At 38.2% G+C, this 21,977-nt stretch overlaps 1 protein-coding gene across 1 annotated transcript in view; it reads left to right on the top strand.

Moving 5' to 3' along the window:
- Positions 1–854: 854 nt before the first annotated feature.
- The window catches only part of LOC308506858 (kininogen-1-like), a 35,972-nt gene continuing 14,849 nt past the window's right edge, over positions 855–21,977 (top strand). Inside the window, exons 1-6 of the mRNA XM_081070868.1 lie at positions 855–926; positions 1,151–1,310; positions 4,706–4,816; positions 5,781–5,865; positions 14,374–14,546; positions 15,663–15,770. Of these exons, the coding sequence (XP_080926994.1) occupies positions 1,242–1,310; positions 4,706–4,816; positions 5,781–5,865; positions 14,374–14,546; positions 15,663–15,770 (546 nt within the window). The 5' untranslated portion in view covers positions 855–926; positions 1,151–1,241. The remainder of the gene's footprint in view (positions 927–1,150; positions 1,311–4,705; positions 4,817–5,780; positions 5,866–14,373; positions 14,547–15,662; positions 15,771–21,977) is intronic.

Here is a 21,977-nt window from a genome sequence, read left to right as displayed (position 1 = left end):
GAAAGGCTATATGACCCTGACTTATTCAGCATCACATAGTAATTAAGTAGCAGAGCTGGATTAGAATCAATATTGGACTTACTGCCCAGCTCATGTTCCTGCCCTGGGTGACAAGGCCACCATTCAGCCCACATTGACCTCTCTTTTCCGAGGACTCTCAGAGAGACTAAATTGCCAAGCTTTTAGTCTCGATCGACAACAAACACGAAATCCAACATCTTTTCGGGGGGAGGAGGGAGGGTAAGACGTGGAGGCAAACATCTACTAAGGGCTAGCCCGTATCTTTAACCCTTAGACCTTCACTCCCTGAATAGTCTAACTTGATCAGAAAAATCACTGAGGCTTGGTGAATGAAAGACCCCCATATCCACCAAACTAGAAATAAGGAGCAAGGACAGGGTTAAGCAGGGCTTCACTCTACCCATCCCTTCTTATGCTTCTCACTGGTCTCCTCCACCCTGGTATTTTCTTTTTTACACCTAATTCAACTGAGTGGAGGGCAGCTGGCTGGGCCAGAGACGAGTTAGGATGTCCATCTTTCATTTGTAGTTGTGCCAATGTCCTGGTGTGAGCCTCCCTGCACTCACTATATTCCTGTGCATGGGCTCCCCAGGCACGGAGCAGGATTGGTAGCAGGCTGCTTTCCTGCAACTAGATGTCCTGCAAAGCAATTTTCCTGAAAGGTGTCTGCACAGTCGCATTGTTGTCACATGTAATGACCTTCATAACTGGTTTTGGGAAAGGGAGCGACATAGGTGGTTGGTTTTTTTTTTCTCCTCCTTTATTAGATTCTGCTCTGATTGGCTATGCAGAGTTGTGCAATGACCTGGAAATGTGCTCTGTGCTCCCACATACTTCCCGAATGTGAACAAGCAGGTCAACAGCCCCAGTGTTGTAACGTTCCAACTTCCAGGGTATCTGCTTGGGTAACACAGCAGTCATTTGTCCTTATCAAAGAAGGCAAATAGTGTATGGCAGCAGGAACCCAATCAGGGCTCTGGAGTGCTAAGGCAGTGAGAGGAGAGACAGAGGATATAAGAGGCTGGAGAGAATTAAAATCAGTGTCCAAGTTAGCTCCCGATGCTTGGTGAAACTCCCAGAGAAGGACTTAAATCATGAAGTTAATTGCCCTCCTTTTCCTTTGCTCCAGGCTGCTACCAACTTTACCCCAGGAGTACAACTCACAAGAAATTGACTGCAATGATGAAGACGCATTTCAGGCTGTGGACACAGCTCTGAAGATGTATAACGAGAGAAACCAAAGTGGCAACCAGTTTGTATTGTTCCGCATAACAGAAGTCATCAAGACGGTGAGTGAGCTGTGTTTAACCTTGAGGTCATTTGGGATTTGTGCTATCACTTGGAGCCCAGGCCTTACACACACACACACACACACACACCAATCACCAAAGAACCGTAATAAAAGGTAGAAGCTCATAGAAAAGACCAACACCACTCTCTGGCCTGGGGTTGGAAGGCAGGGTATGACTAGTCTGCAGCCACAAAGTTTGGCTTCCTGGGTAATTAGCAAAGAGGTATTCTAGGGTGAAATGAAACAAAGGTAGGAAGAGTCATTTGCATGCAGAGTGGAGACTCCAGGAACTCAGTCAAAGGGGGAGGGAGTGCTTCAGAGGGTATATCTAACAAATGCTGTATGATCTTACTTAGATGTGGAATTTAAAAAAGTCAAATTTACAGAAGCAGAAAGTAAAATGGTGGTTGCCAGGGGCTGTGGAGTGAGGGAAATGGGGAGAAGTTGGTCAAACAATGTAGGCTTTTAGTTATAGGATGAATAGATCCTTGGGATCTAATGTGCAACGTGGTGATTAGAGTTAGTAATACTGTATTGTATAGTTGAAATTTGCTAAAAGGTTAGATCTTAAGTGATCTCACCAAACACACAAATAGATAATAATTATGTGAGGTGATGATGTGTTAATTACCTTAATTAGGGTAATCATTTCATAATTTGTATGTATATTAAATCACCATATTATACACCTTAAATATAAACAACGTTTATTTGTCAATTATACCTCAATAAAGCTAAGGTACAGTGGGAAGGGGTACATCTAAGAGGAGCATTCAGAAATGAGATTCACGTGGTGGTACTACATTAGACAAAATATCTACCATAAGCTCCATATGGCCAAATGCATCAAGGGTAATAGCCACGTTTTAGTTGGTCTTTAATATTTTTTATCACTGACTGATGTACTCAGGTTGAAAACAAATCCTAACAAGATGTGTGCTTTCAAGAAATATAAATTTTTCAATAGTTTTAGCGAATTTCACTATGTGTCCTTGATAGTTAGGCAATTGTTTATTTCAGTGGAGAAAAAGAATCCAGACATTTGACATGATGAGGTTAAAGAAAAAACACAGTGGACAAGTTTTTTTTCTGAAAGAAAAATCGAGCAGTTCTATTTCACAAACTAGTGTAATCATGGGAGTCCTTGTGCCCTCAGCAACATTTTATGGGTGTTGTCATTGGCTGACATGCATCACAAATGTCAGTTTTTGTTCTAAAATGTCCATAGAATTGCTCTTTTTTTTTTTAAAATTAATTTTATTGGGGTGACAATTGTTAGTAAATTTACATAGATTTCAGGTGTACAATTCTGTATTACATCGTGTATAAATCCCATTGTGTGTTCACCACCCAGAGTCAGTTCTCCTTCCATCACCATATATTTGATCCCCTTTACCCTCATCACCCACCCCCCACCCCCTTACCCTCTGGTAACCACTAAAGTATTGTCTGTGTCTATGAGTTTTTGTTTCTCATTTGTTTGTCTTGTTCTTTTTGGTTTATATACCACATATCAGTGAAATCATAGGGTTCTCTGCTTTTTCTGTCTGACTTATTTCACTTAGCATTATTCTCTCGAGATCCATCCATGTTGTCACAAATGCTCCTATATCATCTTTCCTTAACGCCGAATAGTATTCCATTGTGTATATGTACCACAACTTCTTTATCCATTCATCTATCGAAGGACATTTTGGTTGTTTCCATGTCTTGGCCACCGTAAACAAAGCTGCAATGAACATTGGCGTACACGTGTCTCTATAGAGAAATGATTTTATATTTTTGGGGTAGATACCCAGGAGAGCGATTGCTGGGTCATATGGTAATCATAGAATTGCTCTTTATTTTGCTATATGGGCATCACCTATACCACTACCATCATCTGCTTTATCAAAATCTGAGACCTAGAAGGAACCTTGGAGATTATCTCGTTTGACTCTATCATCTCTCAGACACAAACACTCTGACCCACAGAGGCTCTCAGAGAGCACTGCCCCGGGAGTCAGTAGACCTGGGATGTGCTTTTCCAAGGTGGGAGGCTGCCTAAGCTATGCCCCATCTACTCAGGGCCTCTTTTCACCTGCAAAATGAGGGCCTGGACAACATCTTTTCTCAGGTTACTTACTGCTCCAACATGCCAGGATTTTGCATCTGAAATTTCAACTAACTCATCACCTTTGCATTTAAAAGGTTTATTCATTATTTCATGACATGCTATAAAAAATAGAAAACAAAGAAAAGCAAAGAAAAATATTAAAATTACCAATAACTAATCCCATCCTTCAGAAATAGCTGTTACCATTTTTTTCAAAATTGAAAAAGATCTCTTGTTTGTTTTATATAACTGTACAAGTAATAAACTATGTTTAAAAAAAATAGTACTCAGGTAATTCAGGAATTTTTGTTTAAAGAAAGAAAGAGAAAAAGAATTGTGGGAACACAGTCCCAGAGAGCAGTTTCCAGGCCTTGGCCTCACGTGGAAAGGTGCTGACTTGGGTAGTAGATGGCCATCAGCTGTGGCTTGTTGGCCGTCAGCTGTTACTAGTTAGCCCATTAGCCACTGATATAACTGTTGCGTCTGCGTTGGTCAGCGAGTCGCTTGGGTGGCTGGCAGAGAAGCTGACGGCAGGTTACAGGTCCTGTGGCTCCAGCCTCCAGTGAGACTATATTGGTATGACTCCCCTACATATGGCGCAGTGGTGTTCCTTTTTGGCCTCGCCATATCTTGCATTCTTATGTGGGGAGTGGGACTAGAGACCCTGAAGGCTTCCTCACAAGACAAATGGCGCTGTGAGCAGAGTCTCCCGCGTGACAACAATCATGCTCCTACCACTGAGAGACAACCATCTTAACAGCTCTACTGCATAACTTTCCAGACTTTTACAAATCATACATGTGCATATAAGTTGGCTTCTACAAAAATAGGCTAATACTATGGATACTGAATCGTAACTTAAAAAATACCAGGGGCACCAAAAAAATGTATATACATTTTAAGAGATGTTATCTATGCTCAAGCAGTAGTTCGCTGTAATCAGAAGTGTCTGGATGCTGCTGGTAACCACTCTGAGCACCTTGTAACTGCAGAAGTCAAATGTGACTTGCATTCATCTTTTGTTATCGGTATATATTGAGTATTACAATTAATACAGTTATTTCCTTTCTTAAAATGTGTATGCATCTTTTTGGTATCCTCTGTATATATTTATAAATATGTTACGAACATTCTTGCAAGTATTTATAAAAACTTTCAGTGTTTTTAATAAATGTTTTGCTTTTGTTGAATTAAATCAAGATCAAATATTCATAACTGTATGCCACACGAATGGTTTGCTGCTGAGTCACTTGGGGGACTTACTATGTATCTTTGGTCCCTCTTTATTTGCTTTTCAGGAGAACCATGACATATTTTATGCTGTCAAGTACCAAATCAAGGAGGGAGACTGTCCTGTAAAAAGTGGCAAAACCTGGCAGGATTGTGACTACAAAGATGCAGAGAAAGCTGTAAGTGTGTTGATTTTCCTGCGCCTCTAGTTTTCTCCTCGAGCCTGACAGATTTTTTTCGCGAGTGCTGGGAGTAATGAATATTGTTGAGCCTGTGTGTGAGAGAAGCACGTAAGCCCCAAATGTACAGAACAGTCAAATGCTCGATGTCTGTGTTCTTGCATAGACAGACGTTAAATATGAAGAGAGCTCTCCCCCAAGAAGAGGGCTCTAATGACAAATTGGGATGTATGGGTCAGGGCGCAGAGACACAACAAATCAATATTTGGGCCACGATCAAGGGCTGGTGAGGAGAGGCAGTGGGTGTTTCCATGGCACAGGCCTGAGGACGAATCCTGCTGGCCTGACCACTTGAAACCAGTGCACTCCCTCGTAAAAGGGAGACAAAATTAACCTCACCTGGTTGTTGGAAGCTAAAAGGAGATACATGATATCAAGACCCTTGTCTGAAGAACAACAGCTATCTTAACCAAATGCCTCATATATGCGTGCCACACCACAGCTGGTTGTTTGGCCTTAATTAAGGGAGATTGCAGAAGGTATCTTCCAGGAAGCAAGCCACTCTTTCCACAATACGTGGATTCACCTCTTTAATGTGAAAACACTGACGTTCTGTGTGCAGTTTGAACACTCACGTTGGAAGGTAAGGCAAGAGGAGAGTTTATAGCAAGCTGGTTTTAGGGCATTGTGTCCATTTTGGTGAAAAAGACATATCTCCAGGACTCGAAACAAAAACCTTATACTTTAAAACCTCGTCATTTATACTGCCTCTCCTCTGATGTCTCCTGAATATAAATGGTTTGTAAATAATAATAATTTGGTTATAAAAACATTCATCCTTATATCTAAAAGCTCTATTAGAAAAAATCTTGACAAGTTTTTAAAGAAAGGAAAGCTATATTTCACAACAGTCCTAGGTGTACTTCCCATTTGAAAGATTAAGATAAATGGTTTGTTTCTTTAGGCCACAGGAGAATGCACAGCAACTGTGAGGAAGAGCGGGAAGACAAAATTCTCTGTGGCTGCCCAGACCTGCCAGATTACTCCAGGTAACAGATCTATCCAGTGGCGCAGCTGTGGGGAAAAGGAACTATTTCTGTGTGGGGACCAGGAGCACAACCTAGGAAACACTCCCTTCAGAGGACAGTAATAGAGATGCCACTCTCAGCCTTGGTGGGGGTTGAGGGCTGGAGTGGCAGAGTCCTGAGGTTGGGGCCAGGATTCTGCCAGTCATCCAGACTCTTCCTGAGAGCAGCGCTGTAGTAGGTGTGTGTGCGAGGGCTCTGCCAAAGGATGAGAAGATGAGAAGTCTGCCTTCAATTGTAGGTAGCATCCTTGAATGAAAAAAGCACAGGCTTTGAGGTCAGACCTGGTGTGGAATCTTTCAAAACCTCTTCACCTTTTTGGCTTCCCTTTTCCTTAGCTATAAAAGAAGATCGTGGTAATTCTCTCTGGACAGGGTTGTTGTAGACTGAAACTAGATGACATGCCTAAAGGTAATACCATAATAATGTATTATTGATAATCGGGATAAAAGTAATAATAGCTGGCATTTATTGAGCACTTATTGCCAGCCAGGGTTCTAATCATTTTGCATGTATTAACATATTTAACTTCACAACAATTTTATCAGGAAAGTATTAATAGCCCCATTTTACAAATGAGGAAATTGAGGCCCACAGCAGTTAATAAATATCTTGCCCAAGATCCCACAGCTAGTAAGTAGCAGAGTTGGTATAGTAGACCCTGTAAATATGGAACAACTTATGAATAGATATCACCACTATTATTAGCTCCTTCCTTCCTTTGGCAGAGGGGCCAGATATGGAAGAATGGGCACATCTAGGTGATGTCAATCACGAAAGTCACCCCAGAACTGGTTTTCTGCAAGATATGGTTTCAGTACATGAGGCCCCAGAACAGCGTCTTCAGCCACATTCTTGAACCTCACCAGAATGGCAGTTGTCCTGTTCAGGCCTTACTCATCTATATGAAACCCCCAGAAACCTTATCCCTTGAGTTTCAGCTCTTACAAGAAGTTGCATTAAAAAACAAAAAACAAAAAATAATTCAAAACACAAAAATAAATTTCAAATAGTTAAATTTTTTTAATGTATTATTATAAATAAAGTTTTTTATTTATTTTTTTGTGATTTTTAAAAATTTATCGGGGTGACAATTGTTAGTAAAATTACATAGATTTCAGGTGTACAATTCTGTAATACATCATCTATGAATCCCATTGTGTGTTCACCAGCCAGTCAGTTATCCTTCCATCACAATATATTTATTCCCCCTTACCCTTATCACCCACCCCCCTCCCCCCTTACCCTCTGGTAACCACTAAACTATTGTCTGTATCTATGAGTTTTTGTTTCTCATTTGTTTGTCTTGTTCTTTTGTTGTTTTTGGTTTATATACCACATATCAGTGAAATCATAGGGTTCTCTGCTTTTTCTGTCTGACTTATTTCGCTTAGCATTATACTCTCAAGATCCATCCATGTTGTCACAAATGTTCCTATATCGTCTTTTCTTACCACTGAATAGTATTCCATTGAGTATATATACCACAACTTCTTTATCCATTCATCTATCAAAGGACATTTTGGTTGTTTCCATGTCTTGACCTCCGTAAACAAAGCTGCAATAAACATTGGAGCACACGTGTCTTTATGGATAAATGTTTTCAGATTTTTTGGGTAGATACCCAGGAGAGGAATTGCTGGGTCATATGGTAATTCTATTAGTAATTTTTTGAGGAACCTCCACACTGCCTTCCATAATGGCTGCACCAGTCTGCATTCCTACCAACAGTGTATGAGTGTTTCTTTTTCTCCACAGCCTCTCCAACACTTGTTACTATTTGTTTTGTTGATGAAAGCCATTCTGACTGGGGTGAGGTGATATCTCATTGTGGTTTGCATTTCTCTGATGAGTAGTGATGTTGAGCATTTTTTCGTATGTCTACTTGCCATTTGTATGTCCTTTTTGGAGAAATGTCTCTTCAGGTCCTCTGCCTCTTTTTCAGTTGGGTCGTTTGTTTTTTTGTTGTTGAGTTTCATGAGTTCCCTGTATGTTTTGGATATTAGACCCTTATCAGAGGAACTGTTTGAAAAAAATCCATGAGTTTTGTTTATGTGATGTATCACATTGATGGATTTGAGGATGTTGAACCATCCTTGTGCCCCGGGGATGTACCCCGCTTTGTCGTGATGAATAATCTTTTTAATGCATTGTTGTATTTGATTTGCTAGAATTTTGTTTCTGATTTTTGCATCAGTATTCATCAAAGATATTGGTCTGTAGTTTTCTTTTTTTGTGTTGTCCTTACAGGTTTTGGTGTCAGGGTAATGTTGGCCTCATAAAATGAGTTAGGGAGTACTCTCTCTTCTTCAATTTTTTGGAAGAGTTTGAGCAGGATTGGTATTAGATCCTCTTTGAACGTTTGATAGAATTCACTAGTGAAGCCATCTGGTCCCGGACGTTGCTTTTGGGAAGGTTTTGGATGATTGATTCAATTTTGTTTGTTACTGGTGATCGGTCTGTTTGGATTTTCCAGTTCTTCATGGTTCAGCCTCGGAAGGCTATATAAGTTTCTAAGAACTTGTCCATTTCTTCTAGGTTATTGAATTTGGTGCCATATAGTCCTTCATAGTATTCTTGGATAATCCTTTGTATTTCTGTGGTGTCAGTGATAACTTCCCCTTTTTCATTTCTGATTTTGTTAATTAGTGTCTTCTCTCTTTTTATCTTAGTGAGCCTAGCCAAGGGTTTGTCAGTTTTGTTAATCTTTTCAAAGAACCAGCTCTTTGTCACATTAATTTTTTCTATTGTCTTTTTGTTCTCTATTTCATTTAGTTCTGCTCTGACTTTTGTTATTCCTTTCTTCTGCTGAACTTTGGTTTCGCTTGTTCTTCTTTTTCTAGTTCTTTAAGGTGTAACATGAGGTTATTTATTTGGGATTTTTCTTGTTTCTTAAAAATGCTTTTGCTGCATCCCTAAAATTTTGGTATGATGTGTTTTCATTGTCATTTGTTTCTATGTATCTTTTGATCTCTTCTCTAATTTCTTCTTTGACCCAGTCTTCTTTAAAAGTATGTTGTTTAATCTCCATGTATTTGTGTTTTTTCCTGCTTTCTTTTTGCAGTTGATATCCAATTTCAAAGCCTTGTGATCAGAGAATATGCTTGGTATGATTTCAAACTTCTTAAATTTGCTGAGGCTGATTTTTTTTTTAAATTAAATTTATTGGGGTGACAATTGTTAGTAAATTTACATAGATTTCAGGTGTACAATTCTGTATTACATCGTCTATAAATCCCATTGTGTGTTCACCACCCAGAGTCAGTTCTCCTTCCATCACCATATATTTGATCCCCTTTACCCTCATCACCCACCTCCCACCCCCTTACCCTCTGGTAACCACTAAATTATTGTCTGTGTCTATGAGTTTTTGTTTCTCATTTGTTTGTCTTGTTCTTTTTGGTTTATATACCACATATCAGTGAAATCATAGGGTTCTCTGCTTTTTCTGTCTGACTTATTTCACTTAGCATTATACTCTCGAGATCCATCCATGTTGTCACAAATGCTCCTATATCATCTTTCCTTAATGCCGAATAGTATTCCATTGTGTATATGTACCACAACTTCTTTATCCATTCATCTATCGAAGAACATTTTGGTTGTTTCCATGTCTTGGCCACCGTAAACAAAGCTGCAATGAACATTGGCGTACACGTGTCTCTACAGAGAAATGCTTTTATATTTTTGGGGTAGATACCCAGGAGAGCAATTGCTGGGTCATATGGTAATTCTATTCGTAATTTCTTGAGGAACCTCCACACTGCCTTCCATAGCGGCTGCACCAGTCTGCATTCCCACCAACAGTGTATGAGAGTTCCTTTTTCTCCACAGCCTCTCCAACACTTGTTACTATTTGTTTTGTTGATGAAAGCCATTCTGACTGGGGTGAGGTGATATCTCATTGTGGTTTTCATTTGCATTTCTCTGATGATTAGCGATGTTGAGCATTTTTTCATATGTCTATTTGCCATTTGTATATCCTCTTTGGAGAAATGTCTCTTCAGGTCCTCTGTCCATTTTTCAATTGGGTTGTTTGTTTTTTTGTTGTTGAGTTTCATGAGTTCCTTGTATATTTTGGATATTAGCCCCTTATCAGAGGAACTGTTTGCGAAAATCTTCTCCCATTCAGTTGGTTGCCTCATTATTTTGTCAATAGTTTCTTTTGCTGTGCAGAAGCTTTTCAGTTTCATATAATCCCATTTGTTTATTTTAGTTTTTACTTCCATTGCCTTTGGAGTCAAATTCATAAAATGCTCTTTGAACCCAAGGTCCATAAGTTTAGTACCTATGTTTTCTTCAATGCAGTTTATTGTGTCAGGTCTTATGCTTAAGTCTTTGATCCATTTTGAATTAATTTTGGTACATGGTGACAGATAGCAGTCCAGTTTCATTCTTTTGCACATAGCTATCCAATTCTGCCAGCACCATTTATTGAAGAGGCTGTCTTTCCTCCATTGTATGTTTTTAGCTTCTTTGTCAAAAATTATCTGTCCATATTTATGTGGTTTTATTTCTGGGTTCTCAATTCTATTCCATTGGTCTATGTGTCTGTTTTTCCGCCAATACCAAGCTGTTTTGATTATTGTAGAGGCTGATTTTATGTCCCAATATGTGGTCTATCCTTGCGAATGTTCCATGTACACTAGAAAAGAATGTATAGTCTGATGTTTTAGGATGAAATGCTCTATATATGTCAATGATGTCCATTTCATCTAATGTGTCATTTAGGGCTGCTGTTTCATTATTTATTTTCTGTTTGGATGATCTATCCATAGCTGTCAATGATGTATTTAAGTCCCCTAGTATAATTGTGTTTTGGTCAATTTCTCTCTTTAGTTCTGTTAGTAGTTGCTTGGTATATTTTGGTTCTCCCTGATTGGGGGCATAGATATTGATGACTGTTATGTTCTCTTGTTGTGTAGTCTTTTTTACCATTATGTAATGTCCATCTTTGTCTCTTGTTATCTTTTTCACCCTGAAGTCTGTTTCATCTGATATCATTATGGCTACACTGATTTTCTCTGGGTACCATTGGCTTGGAGTGTCAATTTCCACCCTTTCGCTTTGAGTCTATACTTGTCCTTGTAGCTGAGATATGTCTCTTGGAGACAGCATTTAGTTGGGTTTAGTTTTTTGATCCAATCTGCTACTCTGTGCCTTTTTATTGGTGAGTTCAGTCCATTTACATTTAGGGTGATTATTGATACGTGAGGATTTCCTGTCATTCTATCTTTAGTTTTCTGGTAAGGCTGTGTCTGCATTGTTTCTTTTCTTTTTTGTTGTTGTCTATAGTTTGTCTATTATTTCTGTGTGGTTGTATTCTATGATGTTTCCCTCTGTTTCTTCTTTTATTACAGTATATATTTTAGTTCTGGATTTTTTTTGAGTGGTTACTCTTAAGTTTATATAAAAGAAAGTTTGATTTTAGAATATTCCATTTTCTTCAGCATGCTTGCGTTCTCCATTTCCATATTCCGGTTCAGGCCTTTACTCTCCCCCTTTTTATGTTTCAGTTGCCACAAATTGTCCCTGTTGATGGTGGTCAAATGCAACAGGTTGATAGGAAGAGGTCTTTCTTTTGTTTCCCAGTACTTGTTGGTAGAATGTTTTATTTTCTCTCCGATTATAGCCTGTTTTTTCTCTCTCACACGGTAGAGCTATGTTTTCTCTGCACTATTCCAGCTTCTCACATAATGGGGGATTCCCTGGGAGACGGTCTTCTCCTCTGTTAATAGTTCACCTGGGTCACAGGGCGCAGTGTCCGTGTGGGTGTGCAAAGAGCTTTTGAAGTTCCAAAGCTCTTTCTGCACCAGATTCAGAGCCCATATGTTTCAGCAATTCTGTTTACTCCTGCAGGGATCCGCCCAGATAGGTGGGGCCAGGGGCGGGGTGAGTCTTGAGAGGTGGCCCAGAGCAATGGCGGCGACCACCACCACAGCCGGTCACGCTTCCACAGCTCCCTCCCCTTAGCTGGAACTAGTTGGGCTGTTAATCTGTGTCTGAGGTCCACAGTTTTCAGAACAGCAGATATTCTGTTCTTTTGATCTGACGCGGCTACTGTTCTGCTTCTAGCACCAGGCAGGTGGGGGCGGGGCGAGCTCAGGGAGGGTAGGGACAGGGCGGCTAGTCTCAGTGCCTAAGTCTTCCGTTCTCTGCCAGGCAGTGAGGGCTTAAACCACCGTTTTCAGCCTTCTTCCCTCAGTCTTTGCTCCGAGGTCTCTGCCGTGAGCATTGGGTTAAGCTGTGTTCAATGCTGCCCCCTCAGCCCTGTGGGCCATAAGCGGAACCCTAGCAGTCTGAGTTCTTCCCTCTCCCGCAGCTGCGGTAGTTCCGGGGTGCAGCAAGCTCGGAGCAGTGAGCTGGGTCCATGTCCTGCGCCCACGGGGCTCCGTCTCCGCACTTCTCCCTTCCCTCCTTCCCTGCTCCCGCGATTCTCCCTCCTTTAGGTGAATTCAGTAGTGAGCCTCTTCATCTTGCCTGTCTGCTGTACAGGGAGTCGTTTGTGGAGTTATAGCTGTTTGATTAGTTGTAAATTCCAGCAGAGCTTTACAGAAGCTGACCTCATGCCACCATTTTTGTTAAATATGTTTTTATTATTCAGTTTAAGAACTCTATCTCATAAGCAAATTTTCACATTATCCAGAACACAGAGCTTACATATTATGAGAGAAAAGCTCTTTGCCACACCTTCAGAAATTACTAGGTACTAGTTCCACAATCCTTTATCTGAAACATTTTTAGCCAGAATTCAAAATTTAAAATCTTTATTTTAATTTTTAAAAAGTCTCTCTAGAAGTGTTGGGGCAAGGTGGAAAATCATCCTGTCATTCAGAAAAACTGAATTTACATATTCCCCTACTCCTCTCACCCTCAAAAGGCTCCTGCTCCATCTCTTGTTTTACCCCAGTCAGAGCTGCCCTTAAGTCAGGCAAACCAGCCTTTGGCCTTTACTCCATCTCCCCTTTCATGTTCTGGGTTCATCTATTTTGTTGTTGTTCTCCAATAAGGAATTTTCTCATCTTTCCCATGTAATTCCACTCCAGAATTTTAACTTTGCTCACTGCACTGATAGAACATAACTTCATTAAGGAGTGGGTTGGTGGGGAGCCATGAATATTCATCCAGTAAATTGTTTTCCTGACACGTGTACTTATGGAGTGAAAGCCAAGAAACAGTTGCTAGGGGAGTTGTGCTGACCTGCTAACAACTGAGGGAAGGTAGAACATTGCTGGTCTCCTGATTCTGTTTGGATCTTGCACATTGGGGCAGCAAGAGTCCCTTTGGGAAGGGGCCTAGGAATCCTTCATGACTTTGGCATGGGCCTCTACTGACCAGAAGGTTAGGGCTATCTGCTGTAAAGATTATTTGGTAAGTTAATACAAACTCACACCTGTTTTAATATTTTACATCGTTTTAGTAAATCCTGTCAGTGGCTCTTCATTCTTATAGCAGACCATTCTTAATTTACTTCAGGGAGTCTATGAGACCCTGAAAGTATGTGGAGAACATTGTGAGTACGAGCATTTTCCTGGGGAGGGCACCATAGCTTTCATCATGTTCACCAAGGAGCCCATGACGCTGGTAATATGGTTAGTAACCCCTGGCCTCCAGAGAGCATCCCAGACTCAATAACAATTCTCTCTATAACCACCATTCAGACTTCAGTCACCCCTCCCTGCCTCCGGAGTTAAGCCCTGGTAAAATGTGTATACATAACATCTCACACCCCTGCCCCTGACTCATCCTGCTTTCTTGGGAACCATTTGTTGTTTTTCTCAGGCCTCATTCCTCTGTTGCCTGCTTGACCTGGACTGATCTTCACCCTTCCTGTCTCAGGTCTCTTCTCCTCAGAAAAGTCCTGAGCTCACTCCAGGCTCCTGCCTTTCTGTGCTCTTACAGAATTATATTGAAGTGATCCATCTACAGTTCCATCTCTCCCTCTCAACACTGCCCAATTCCTTCATGGCTGTGACCATTACTGACAAATTCACATATCTACGTAGTCTAGCTCAGTGCCTGGCATATCTCCGCAGGTACAAAACATGTGTTTGTCGGATTGAATTCATAATAAAACATCTTACACCAGGCTTTAAAGAGCTTTAATTAACAATGAAAAATAAATACTAGTATATGTATAATGTTTTACTTTTTCATAAGATATATTTATTATTGTAATATATAATAAAGTATATATGGCTTCTATAATTTAAAATGACTTTTAAATAAATTTAAAATAATTATGAACAATAGTATTCATGTTAGATGTTCTGAGGTGAATGATAGGGTTTTCTTTTTTTTTCCCACTCTAACAGAAATGCAGTTCTGTGTTCTCTTTTTTTAATGCTTTCTGGGGTTTACTGGAAGGGGTGTTTACCAGGGGCTTTGAAATTATCTTATTTTGGGCAATGTATCTGAATGTGGGTTTTGCTCATTAACTCTGCCCTTTTTGCCTATTCTTTCTTTGTCAAGTTGAGGGCCCTGTGGTGACACCTGAGTATCAATGCCTTGGCTGCATGGAACCCATATCAACTGACAGCCCAGACGTGGAACGCGTTCTGAGACATGCTGTTGAACATTTTAACAACAACACTGATCGTTCCCACCTCTTTTCTCTTAAAGAAGTAAAAAGGGCCCGGAGTCAGGTTTGTTCTTTAATTCTTCATTTCACACAGTATTGTTAAAATTTGTTGGATCGTTACATTTAGGGTCTCGCTACCTAAAATAAACCATTGGCTGAAGGAAACCATATGATTCCATGACTGGTGGTGAGGGAGTTCTTTTATGTTCTCATCTGACTAGCACAGGAGGCAAATAGCTTTCTCTTTAGTTGCAGTGATTTGGATACTGCACTATGGAAAGGGGAAACAGGTGGCTAATCAGACCCCTTCATTTGAGATAGGTTTTAATGAGTGGGTAGTCAGCATTACATGTTCTTCCTAGAGATGGTGAAATGAAAGACACATTCTGGCCATAAGGTTTTAAGAAAACTAGAGCATCACCAGCTATCATGGCTCCAAAATATTGTTATACCTAAAAAGGTTGGCATAGCTTTCTGAGTACACTCTAAATTATAGTTTCCATATGATCATTTAAGAAACGTAAATATTTGTAAATCTGGTCTTTTCATTGCTTCCGTTCATTAAATCTTTACTGAGAGTTGATTGGGTCCCTTGTAGTTCAGTCTCTAAATATTAGTGATTTGGTCAATAACATTTTGAGCTTTTAAGAAACCGTCCAACTTGCCTTCATACAAGATGTATATTCTACTCAGTTATGCCCAAATCCAGCAACAAGGATGAGACTAGTCCAGGATAAAGCAGAGAAGTCTTATTACCTGACAGTCTGGGAACCTGAGAACCTACCATTAAAGGTCACTCTAGCTCCAAAGTTGTCTTTAACCATTTAGAAGAATATCATTCATATTTCACAAAATTCAATAGAACATTTTTTCATGCCTCTGGCAGAACAAATATTGCTAGGTCTTACTTAAGGAAATAGAGTAATTCCATCTATATATTGCTTTTCATTTTCAGATGTGTAGGAGTGTGTGTGTGTGTGTGTGTGTGTGTGTGTGTGTGTGTGTGTTGGGTGTGAGAGTCATAAAGTGCTTAATATTTATTCACTCATGACTTTTGCTTAGTGATAATAGTCTACATTTTTGAGCATTTCTGATATGCCAGACAGTAAACTAAGGTCCTCATAACACTAAGAAGAGTGTTTAAGCTGCCCTTTAAATATTCAATTCAAAATTGTTTCAGGTGGTGGCTGGATCGAGGTATGAAGTTACGTATACAATTGCGCAAACTAACTGTTCCAAGGAGAAATTTCTGTTCTTAACTCCAGACTGCAAGTCTCTTCTCAATGGTGTAAGTAGACAAAAATGGAATTATGCAGATTGTAAGACTGTGTGCAGTATTTACAGGTGTGGGAACTCTCAACTATGTAGGAAGAATCGGTCACTAAAATTTCAGATGGCATTCACCAATTCACAGTCACATTCATTGGGAACTTCGAAGCTCACGTCACTGGGCAAGCTGCCTCACCTACCTGGTAAAACAATCTGTGCATCTAGCCATAAGCATTACAGATATAACCAGGAACTAGGAGTAGCCCGAGATAGAATGGTGCCATGGTCCATTTTCACACTTTCCTGTCTCCCTTTCTTCCTCATGGGCTCCAAGGCCTGCTGCTGCTCCTGAGCGCTGCCCAGGACAATCCCTCACTTCCAACTTGTCTCCGCTTGTTTTTTCACCTTCCCTCCCCTACCTTTATCTTTAGTAAACACATCCTGAGCCTCTATCCCTTAGGGACACTTTCTAGGATGACATCTTGTTATCAGAACCAAAATTATGTTAAAAGACAGTATCTCACAGTGGTGGAAGTTAGTGCGTGTTCAGATGAGTATGGCATGTTGAGCTTGCCAGTGATGTTTTGCATTTTAGCAGAAGCTTGCCCTTCAAGCAAGGGATTGCTCTGAGCCCTCTATCTAGTAATTCTACTTCTAAAATTCTATGATATGTGAAGAAAATGAGAAATCCAGAGAGTAACATGCTAATTTCAGGTTATTTTTAATAGGAAAACATTGAAATAACTTATATTTTCATCATTCAGGAATGGTTAAGTAAATTACAGTAGATCCATACAGTAAAATATGTGCAGCCAATAAATTACATTTACAGAGTTTTTAGTGACTTAGTAAAATGGTTATAGTATGTTAAGTAAAAAACAAAAAAGGAGGATACAAAACTATATGTAGAAATGTATTCAAATATATAAAGTAAATGTAAATATTAAAAGTGATGGAAAACAAATGTGCCAAATATAGTTAACTTTCATTTGGGACTATGGGTGCTTTTCCTGATTCCTTATACTTTTTAGAACTCTTCAATACTTCCCAATGTTTCCAGTCAAGCATGTATTTATTTCATAATTGGGGGGAAAAAGTAGACAGAACACTATTAATAGAGTGTAAGGACAACCCACAGAATGGGAGAAAATATTTGCAAATTATATATCTGATAAGTTTTTAATATGCAGAATATATAAAGAACCCCTACAGCGCAGCAACAAAAAGGCAATCAACCCACGCTTAAAATGGGTAAAAGACCTAAACATTTCTCCAAAGAAGACATTCTGATAGCAATAAGCACATGGAAAGATGTTCAACACATTTATAATAGCTATCCGGAGAATGTAAATACAAACCACAATAAGATGCCACCTCATACCTGGAGGATAGCTATAATTCTAAAAGATTGGAAAATAACTAGTATTGGGGAGGATGTGGAAAAATTGAAACTTTTGTACATGTTGATGGGCATGTAAAATGGTGCAGCCATTGTGGAAAACAGTTTGGTAGTTTTTCAAAAAGTTAAACATAGAGTTACCACATGACCCACCAATTGAAATCCTAGGTATATACGCAACAGAATTGAAAACAGACTCACACAGATACATACATGCTAATATTCACTGCAGCATGATTCACACTAGACAAAAAAGGGAAACAACGAAAATGTCCATGAATAGATGAATGGGTAAACAAAATGTGATATGTATATAAAACAATGGAATATTCTTTAGCCATAGAAAGGAATGACACATGCTACAACATGGATGAATGTTGAAAACCTTAAGTACAATAAGCCAGATACAAAAAGACAAATATTATAAGATTCTACTTATGTGAAATATCTAACATATGGAAATTCATAGAGACAAAAGTAGATTAGAGTTTACCAGGAGCTGGGAGGAGCAAAAACGGGGGTTTATTGCTTAGTGAGTACAGCATTTGGCCTTGGGGTGATAAAAACTATTGGAAATAGCGATGATGGTTGCCCAACACTGTGAATGTAATTAAGGCCACTGGACTATACACTTATGAATGGTTAAAATGACAAATTTCATGTTATAAATATCTTACCATAACAAAAAAAAAAAGAGTAAAAAGAGAGAGGGAACCTTCTAAAAACTTATGCTCTTGCTACTACTTAACTTTGTCGGTTAGAATAAAGTCTGGCCTTTGAAGCATCTATTAACACCTCTGTTTTTCATGTGCAGTTAGCCATTTGAGATTATACAGGCCTAAATGTTAATCTAGCTTTAATCCTTTTGCATCTGTTTGTAAGGTCTCTTTTCAACACAGAGAGATGCTAGAGGTGGTTGGAGTCACAAAGCCCATCAGACATCTGTTATAACTTCTCTGAACCTCCACTTCCTCCTGTGTAAATTAGTGAAGAATAATAGAACCTGAGTCACACAGTTTGTTACAGTAATTTAAGGGCATGAAATATAAATGAACTGTTTTGCCCACAGTTGGTAAGGTTTAAGGCCTTGCTATTCAAAGTCTGGTCGCTGGATGGACCAGCAGCATCAGCATCAGCATCACCAGGGAGCTTGTTAGAAAAGCAGAATCTTGAATTCCACCCCCCACCTACTAAATCTGCACATTAACAAGGTTCTCAGGTTCATTTGCACATTAAGGTTGGAAAAGCACTGATTGAAGAGGTTTCACAAGTAGTTTTCAGGCCATGGTGTACATTAGAATCACTTGGCCAGTTTTAAGAAATACCTATTGCCAGGCCATTCCCCAAGACATTCTGATTTAATTGATCTGAGTGGGTCCCTGGAGTCAGAATGATCTAAAAGCTCCTCAGATGACTCAAATATGCTGATAGAATTGAGAACCTCCAGGCTGACCAGCATCCTTCTCCCCATGTAAAACTAAGATGCTGTAAGTGTGGTATTTCCTATACCTGTAAAAACTGTGACATTTATTATGTATGTGTTTCCTTATGGGAAATACATATTTATAGAAAACTTCAAGACAATGCAGAAACATAGAAAAAAATAATATTGAACCAAATACCCAAAAATATCTTAGTGTATTTCCTTCGTGTCTTATTTTTGGCAGGGGGGCAGATATAGACAAGTTTTGGTGATTTTTTTTTACCTTTTACTAATTGTAATTATTTTACATGCTGCATTTTCTTCACTTAAGAATTTTGTCATTAAATCCCTTGATAAATTTGCTTTTAAATAACTGTATAATACCCTAATGAAGATAGCATAGATTGTTTTCTGAAATATTTAGACATTTGAGTTGTTTCCATTTTTTATTATAATTAGTAACTCACCAAACATTTTTGAGAATAAAGCTCTTTCGGTTTTGGTGTGTAGTGCAGAATAAAGTCCCAACTTTACACATAGTATAAAATTGTACTAAAGCTCTTAAAACTCTGGCTATATAGGTTGACTGTTTGCCAAATACACCAACTTACATTTGATCAGCAATGTATACCCTTTATATAATTCAGGATTATTTTTTTCAAACGTAGCTACTTTCATAGACAAAAGCATTTTTGGTTTTCGTTTTCTCAATCAACAATATAGTTAATGTGTATTTATTTAACCACTATATTTTCATACATTTGTTAGAAATTTATGGGTTGAATTTAAGAATTGTCTTCTATACCCTTGTCCATTTGTCTTTGGCATAAATCTGAATGATTTGGAAAATAGTATTTATGTATTAAAGGCATTAGTGGTTTGTCATATTTTCTCAGCTGTTTACTTTTTAGTTTTCATGATGGTATTTCTTAGAAATAGTTTTGTTTGTCGGTGACAAACATATTTTCCTTTTGAATTTTTCCATCATTATCTCAGTAGTCACCTTTTTTTTTAATTAGTCTATGGTCACTATTTTTAAGTATAGCTTTCAAACCTATCTGGAACCAACTTTAATGTATTTTGTGAGTATCTAAATTGATTTTTTTTCAAAAGAATAGTCAGATGTTTCAACATTCTTCCGTTCTACATAATTTTGTGACCTTTATCCGATACTAGTTTCTTTTGAAAAATATTTTCTTCGCATTTGTACTACCATGTTTTAACAGCTGTTGCTTCATAGTAAATTTAAATTTGTGATTTATTATTCTGGTGTTAAATTTTCAACACCAACCTTAGACTAAGTTTGTAAGAAAAACTTACATTGTCACATAGATTAGAATTGTATTACATTTCTAAAGTAATTTGAGGAGAATTGGTGTATGTACTATATTTAGTCTTTTCAGTCAAGAACTTGGTATATATCTATATTTAGTCGTTTTATTTTAAATTTCTAATGTTATGTGCTTTTATTTATATACATCTGGACTATTGCTCACTAGAGTTATTTCTAGGTTGGAGAGGCTTCTTTTTTTTTTTAATTTATTGGTGTGACAATTGTTAGTAAAATTACATAGATTTCAGGTGTACAATTCTGTTTTACATCATCTATAAATCCCATTGAGTGTTCACCACCCAGAGTCAGTTCTCCTTCCGTCACCATATATTTGATCCCCCTTACCCTTACCTCCCACCCCCTAACAACCTTACCCTCTGGTAACCACTAAACTATTGTCTGTGTCTATGAGTTTTTGTTTCTCATTTGTTTGTCTTGTTCTTGTGTTGTTTTTGGTTTATATACCACATATCAGTGAAATCATAGGGTTCTCTGCTTTTTCTGTCTGACTTATTTCGCTTAGCATTATACTCTCAAGATCCATCCATGTTGTCACAAATGTTCCTATATCGTCTTTTTTTTAACACCGAATAGTATTCCATTGAGTATATATACCACAACTTCTTTATCCATTCATCTATCGAAGGACATTTTGGTTGTTTCCATGTCTTGGCCACCGTAAGCAAAGCTGCAATGAACATTGGAGCACACGTGTCTTTATGGATAAATGTTTTCAGATTTTTGGGGTAGATGCCCAGGAAAGGGATTGCTGGGTCATATGTTAATTCTATTCATAATTTTTTGAGGAAATTCCACACCGCCTTCCATAATAGCTGCACCAGTCTGCATTACCACCAACAGTGTATGAGGGTTCCTTTTTCTCCACAGCCTCTCCATCACTTGTTTCTATTTGTCTTGTTGATGATAGCCATTCTGACTGGGGTGAGGTGATACCTCATTGTGGGTTTTTTTTGCATTTCTTAGAGAGGTTTTTTTGTTTCTCTGGTTTTGGTTATTGCTATCAGAAATTAAATCCTTTGTCTTCTTTTTATTTTATTCTCTTTTTAAAAAGTTATTGTTATATACAAATGTATCAATTTTAAAACATTTACCTGATATCCAGCAAGTTTACAGAACTCTCTGATTAACACTAATGCCTTTCCATTGATTGTTTTGATTGTTCTAGGTATATAATAATATCTTATGCAAGTAACATTTTTTAATCTCTTTTCTGATGCGCTTATTTTTTGTTTTGTGTCTTAAAGAATTTACCCAAACATATATATATATATATATATATATATATATATATATATATATATATATTTTAAGTGATCACACATTTATGTTTTATTTCTGATTTTATTGGGAAAGCATCTAGAATTTTATTATGTATATTTGCTATGGGTTCCAAATGGACATTCATGTCATGTTAAAGAAGGACCCTTACATTTCTGCTTTTAAAGAGGTTTGTTTTGTTTTGTTTTTAAATAAGAAACTGATGCTAGAATTTAATTTAGTAAATGCTTTAGAATATATACTGAAATATCATATTATATAATTCTAATTCAATCTGTTATGTTGTTTTGACAACTTTCCTAATAGTAATCTCTAGGTTCCTAAACTAAGCTCTATATGTTTAGTATAAGTTATTCTTTAAATATGCATTTGGATTTTATTTCTAGTTTGTTTATGAATGCCACATCTATATTTATAAGTGAAAGTAGTTTAACAGTTTTCCGGGTGTGTGTTTGTGTGTGCATTCTATTTTTTCAGGTTTTGGTATCCAGATTATAGTTTTATAGAATGAGTTGGGTGTGTTATATGACGTTGAGCAACCTCTGACTCTTGACTCTGAATGAGTGATGTTCATAGTGTCCTGACCTCAATAGCCCTTTTGAAAGCACCTGTAGTCTCATGTCTCTGACTTCTTTTATAGAGTCAGTCCATCTCATATTTGGTCATCCTCTTTTCCCGCCACTGCCTTCCATTTTTGAGTTAGTTTGTTTGCCACTATTTTCTATATTCAGGAACAGTTTATATAGCATGGAAATATATGTTCTTTTGTTTT

This window comes from Rhinolophus hipposideros (assembly GCF_964194185.1).
Source record: "Rhinolophus hipposideros genome assembly, chromosome: 2".
In the NCBI taxonomy this organism is placed as follows: Eukaryota; Metazoa; Chordata; class Mammalia; order Chiroptera; family Rhinolophidae; genus Rhinolophus; species Rhinolophus hipposideros.
This window is presented reverse-complemented; position numbering and strand designations above follow the sequence as displayed.